Source organism: Haliotis rufescens, unplaced genomic scaffold, assembly GCF_023055435.1.
Source record: "Haliotis rufescens isolate VD_foot unplaced genomic scaffold, xgHalRufe1.0.p SCAF_26, whole genome shotgun sequence".
NCBI classification, from domain to species: domain Eukaryota; kingdom Metazoa; phylum Mollusca; class Gastropoda; order Lepetellida; family Haliotidae; genus Haliotis; species Haliotis rufescens.
Genome location: NW_025963957.1, coordinates 5,703,201 through 5,709,318, shown reverse-complemented (window position 1 = coordinate 5,709,318; position 6,118 = coordinate 5,703,201). Strand labels below are relative to the sequence as shown.

The 6,118-nt window shown below is 43.3% G+C and overlaps 1 protein-coding gene across 1 annotated transcript; it reads left to right on the top strand.

Moving 5' to 3' along the window:
- The first annotated feature begins 5,468 nt into the window (after positions 1–5,468).
- LOC125383672 (keratin, type II cytoskeletal 2 epidermal-like) lies at positions 5,469–5,906 on the top strand. Its single transcript, XM_048402374.1, has one exon. The coding sequence runs from the start codon at positions 5,469–5,471 to the stop codon at positions 5,904–5,906; it is 438 nt and encodes a 145-aa protein (XP_048258331.1).
- Positions 5,907–6,118: the final 212 nt, after the last annotated feature.

The following is a 6,118-nucleotide window of genomic DNA, read 5'->3' as shown; positions in this document are numbered from 1 at the left end:
CACCTCCATGAGCTCCATTCTTGTTTTATTGCTCTATAAATGTAACCACCTGCACAGATACCTCCATGAGTTCCATTCTTGTTTTATTGCTCTATAAATGTAACCACCTGCACACACACCTCCATGAGCTCCATTCTTGTTTTATTGCTCTATAAATGTAACCACCTGCACACACACCTCCATGAGCTCCATTCTTGTTTTATTGCTCTATAAATGTAACCACCTGCACACACACCTCCATGAGCTCCATTCTTGTTTTATTGCTCTATAAATGTAACCACCTGCACAGACACCTCCATGAGTTCCATTCTTGTTTTATTGCTCTATAAATGTAACCACCTGCACACACACCTCCATGAGCTCCATTCTTGTTTTATTACTCTTTAGATGTAACCTTCTGCACACACACCTCCATGAGATCCATTCTTGTTTTATTGCTCTATACATGTAACCATCTGCACACACACCTCCATGTGATCCATTCTTGTTTTATTACTCTATACATGTAACCATCTGCACACACACCTCCATGAGATCCATTCTTGTTTAATTACTCTATTTATGTAACCATCTGCACACACACCTCCATGAGATCCATTCTTGTTTAATTACACTATAAATGTAACCACCTGCACACACACCTCCATGAGATCCATTCTTGTTTAATTACTCTATACATGTAACCATCTGCACACACACCTCCATGAGATCCATTCTTGTTTTATTACTCTATAAATGTAACCATCAGCACACACACCTCCATGAGATCCATTCTTGTTTTATTACTCTATACATGTAACCGTCTGCACACACACCTCCATGAGATCCATTCTTGTTTTATTACTCTATAAATGTAACCATCTGCACACACACCTCCATGAGATCCATTCTTGTTTTATGACTCTATACATGTAACCATCTGCACACACACCTCCATGTGATCCATTCTTGTTTTATTACACTATACATGTAACCATCTGCACACACACCTCCATGTGATCCATTCTTGTTTAATTACTCTATTTATGTAACCATCTGCACACACACCTCCATGTGATCCATTCTTGTTTAATTACTCTATAAATGTAACCACCTGCACACACACCTCCATGAGATCCATTCTTGTTTAATTGCTCCAAACATGTAACCATCTGCACACACACCTCCACGTGATCCATTCTTGTTTATTTACACTATACATGTAACCATCTGCACACACACCTCCATGAGATCCATTCTTGTTTTATTACACTATACATGTAACCATCTGCACACACACCTCCATGAGATCCATTCTTGTTTAATTGCTCTATAAATGTAACCATCTGCACACACACCTCCATGAGATCCTTTCTTGTTTTATTAAACTATAAATGTAACCATCTGCACACACAACTCCATGAGATCCATTCTTGTTTTATTGCTCTATACATGTAACCACCTGCACACACACCTCCATGAGATCCATTCTTGTTTAATTACACTATACATGTAACCACCTGCACACACACCTCCATGAGATCTATTCGTGTTTAATTGCTCTATACATGTAACCATCTGCACACACACCTCCATGAGATCCATTCTTGTTTTATTACACTATAAATGTAACCATCTGCACACACACCTCCATGAGATCCATTCTTGTTTTATTGCTCTATACATGTAACGATCTGCACACACACCTCCATGTGATCCATTCTTGTTTTATTACTCTATAAATGTAACCATCTGCACACACACCTCTATGAGATCCAATCTTGTTTTATTACTCTATTTATGTAACCATCTGCACACACACCTCCATGAGATCCATTCTTGTTTAATTACTCTATAAATGTAACCACCTGCACACACACCTTCATGAGATCCATTCTTGTTTAATTCCTATATACATGTAACAATTTGCACACACACCTCCATGAGATCCATTCTTGTTTTATTACTCTATACATGTAACAATCTGCACACACACCTCCATGTGATCCATTCTTGTTTTATTACTCTATAAATGTAACCATCTGCACACACACCTTCATGAGATCCATTCTTGTTTAATTCCTATATACATGTAACCATCTGCACACACACCTCCATGAGATCCATTCTTGTTTGATTACTCTATAGATGTAACAATCTGCACACACACCTCCATGTGATCCATTCTTGTTTTATTACTCTATACATGTCACCATCTGCACACACACCTCCATGAGATCCATTCTTGTTTTATTACTCTATACATGTAACCATCTGCACAGACACCTCCGTGAGATCCATTCTTGTTTAATTACTCTATAAATGTAACCATCTGCACATACACCTCCATGAGATCCATTCTTGTTTTATTGCTCTATACATTTAACCATCTGCACACACACCTCCATGAGATCCATTCTTGTTTTATTGCTCTATAAATGTAACCACCTGCACACACACCTCCATGAGATCCATTCTTGTTTTATTGCTCTGTACATGTAACCACCTGCACATACACCTCCATGAGATCCATTCTTGTTTTATTACTCTATACATGTAACCATCTACCCAGACACCTCCATGAGATCCATTCTTGTTTAATTACTCTATAAATGTAATCATCTGCACATACATCTCCATGAGATCCATTCTTGTTTAATTACTCTATACATGTAACCATCTGCACACACACCTCCATGAGATCCATTCTTGTTTGATTACTCTATACATGTAACCATCTGCCATACACCTCCATGAGATCCATTCTTGTTTTATTGCTCTATACATATAACCATTCTGCACACACACACACACACACACACACACACACACACACACACACACACACACACACACACACACACACACACACACACACACACACACACACACACACACACACACACACACACACACACACACACCACCGCCAGTTGTCTAACTGTGCATGTACTATGATTTAATGATACTGCCCACAGCATTTTAATATATTACTTCCACGTAAATGTAATAAATAAATGTTTAAATTGAGTGAATAGCTTAGTCAATCATATGTTTTGTTGAATCAATCCAGTTTGGGTGAGCAGAGTCCTTAACTCTGGCTCACCTCATGACACAACTTCCTACTTTCTGAGCAAACTCACTAAAATGTCCTATATCGGTCCACGTGTGAACAGGTTTCACACTTTCACACTAGCCAATGTTTTATGATCAATACTTAAAACAATACTACAAACATGTCACATCAGAGAAATTTTACCGGAAACCTAAAGGTCAACTTCGTGGCAATACCCCGTTGTCTGACAAAGTGTTCAAAGTTGTCATTTGTGCAATTTGTAAACCCCTCTCATCACAAAGTGAGACTGAATTATTTCCGGGTTAGAATTGGTCTTCAGCAACCTACATGTATGCTTGTCATAAGTGGCGACGATCGGGTGGTCAGGCTCGCTGACTTGGTTGACCCAATTGGGTGGATCGATGCGCATGATGTCAATCACTGGATTGTCTGATCCAGACTCAATTATTTACTGACTGCCGTCATATAGCTGGAATATTGCTGAGTGCGGCGTTCAACATCAAACAAACGCTATTCCACCGAGGCGGTAGATTCTCTCTGAACCATCACGAACAGATTGTAGCACCGTGTGCTGGTTTCATTACATAACGTGCAAGGTAAAACGATCTCAGGTATGTAAAAGTAGGATATATGTATCAGATTTCGAGAAATTGTTTTACTCTCTAATTAGTGCAGTTCTTGATAATGTTGACAACGTTGAAAATCTTTTAAATCAATAACACGGACCCTGTCATTACAAACATGCTTTTGGCCATTGTACACTACATGGTAAGCTATGCTAGCTACTCTGAAGACAATAAGGGGGAGGTGAAATGGAGTCCAAGATTATTGTGACGTTCATGCACGCGCGCGTGCGTGGGTGCCTGCGTGCGCGCGTGCGCGTGTGTGTGTGTGTGTGATTGTACTTGTACTCGGCCGGACTGATGCCGATTTTATAGTGCTAGCTCACTGAGATACCATGCCGCAGCTTGACATGAATACCCCACTCAGACACAGTATACTGACTCCGAGCCGACCAGTCCTTGTTTTAGCCCCTTAATGTCGAGCATCGCCATGGCTACAATGCATGCCTGGCATTGAACTCAGGAAACACCCTCCCCCGTATCCATCTGATTTGACAGACTGACAGCCCTGCTCTAACTTCTGGCAATCATTATGCAAATGATGATGACATCATCTCTGCGGGGGACATTGTACCAGGAGGAACCCCCTGCACCAGTGGATCCGGGCACTCCAGCAACGTTGGCAGAACCTTGTGGGCCTCGGAGGGAATTGTGTTAAAAAATATTCAGCAGCCAACTCCATCAAGGCGATCCACCATAGTTAGGCTGAGGTCATCCACCCCGGCCCTCTTGTATGATCTGAGACTTACATATTACACTGGGTGAGTGAGTGAGTGAGTTGGGTTTAACGCCGTTTTTAACAGTATTCCAGTTATATCGCGGCGTGTCAGCTTGGGAGGAAAGCCCGAAGTGATGCAGGTCTCAGATGTTTACCATTTCGGTGAAACCCACGAGCACGGGTATGGTGCTGACAAACCTAGAAACATAATCAGGGCGAACCGGGATTCGAACCCACAATCATAGGTTTCTGGCGTGCCCAAGGGACGCAACTCTGCACAGCGAATCGCGGCGCTTTAGACGACTGGGCCAACCGTGCCCCCTACACTGGGAAAAACGAGCTACGCATATTATGTATTTCAATGTAAAATAGTCATAAAAATGCATTCTAATTTTATATTTTATGATGAACACATATTTTTTTTATTTCAAAGTGGCATACTCGTATTGAAATATTGAAACCGAAATCAATAATAATGACATGCTTTGTAACTAATCACGGCAACAGTTACGTGAAGTTCCGGGATAGAATCTTCAGCAACCCATGCTTGTCGGAAGGCGGCAAACGGGATGAAGAGGTCGGTCTCACCGAGTTGATCAATGCATGGCATCGTTTCCCAATTGACTTGATCGATGCTCGTCTGGTCAAGACTTGATTATTAACAGACCGCCGTTACGTGGCTGGACTATACTGACAACAAACACACATGCATGTAAAGTGGTTTTGTATCAACTGCCCGCCTATCGCTGGTATCTTGGACATTTGTCAAAATGTGGATATATCAATGAGATATATCAAAATAAAGAAGGGGTGTCAAGGTATATACATACGTAGTAGACATGAAACACAGATACACAGTACCTCGGCGCATATTGTTTATCAGCTGTTATGAGTTTCAAATATATATTAGGTATTTGAGTGGATGTTTAATGTTGAGTGGCGGATTGTTGGTATTTTATGATGGATAGCGGAAGGCGGATGATGGGTAGCGGGTGGCGGATGATGGGTAGCGGAGGGCGGATGATGGGTAGCGGGTGGCGGATGATGGGTAGCGGATGGCGGATGGCGGATGATGGGTAGCGGGTGGCGGATGATAGGTAGCGGAGGGCGGATGATAGGTAGCGGAGGGCGGATGATGGGTAGCGGGTGGCGGATGATGGGTAGCGGAGGGCGGATGATGGGTAGCGGGTGGCGGATGATGGGTAGCGGAGGGCGGATGATGGGTAGCGGGTGGCGGATGATGGGTAGCGGAGGGCGGATGATGGGTAGCGGAGGGCGGATGATGGGTAGCGGAGGGCGGATGATGGGTAGCGGGTGGCGGATGATGGGTAGCGGAGGGCGGATGATGGGTAGCGGAGGGCGGATGATGGGTAGCGGAGGGCGGATGATGGGTAGCGGAGGGCGGATGATGGGTAGCGGAGGGCGGATGATGGGTAGCGGGTGGCGGACGATGGGTAGCGGAGGGCGGATGATGGGTAGCGGAGGGCGGATGATGGGTAGCGGATGGTGAATGGTTTATAAAGGCAGGGGATGGTGAATATTTTGTAATGGATTGGGGATGGTGGATGGTAATGATGGGTAGTGGGTGGTTTATGTTTGGGAGGGGATGGTTTATGATGGGTAGGGGATGGTTAATGATAGGTAGTCGGTGGTTTATGATGGGTAAGGGGTGGTTTATGATGGGTAGGGGATGGTTAATGATGGGAAGGGGATGGTGGATGG

Excerpts from the sequence above, each read along its gene's own strand:
- LOC125383672 (XM_048402374.1), top strand. The coding sequence starts at position 5,469 with ATGGGTAGCGGGTGGCGGATGATAGGTAGCGGAGGGCGGATGATAGGT.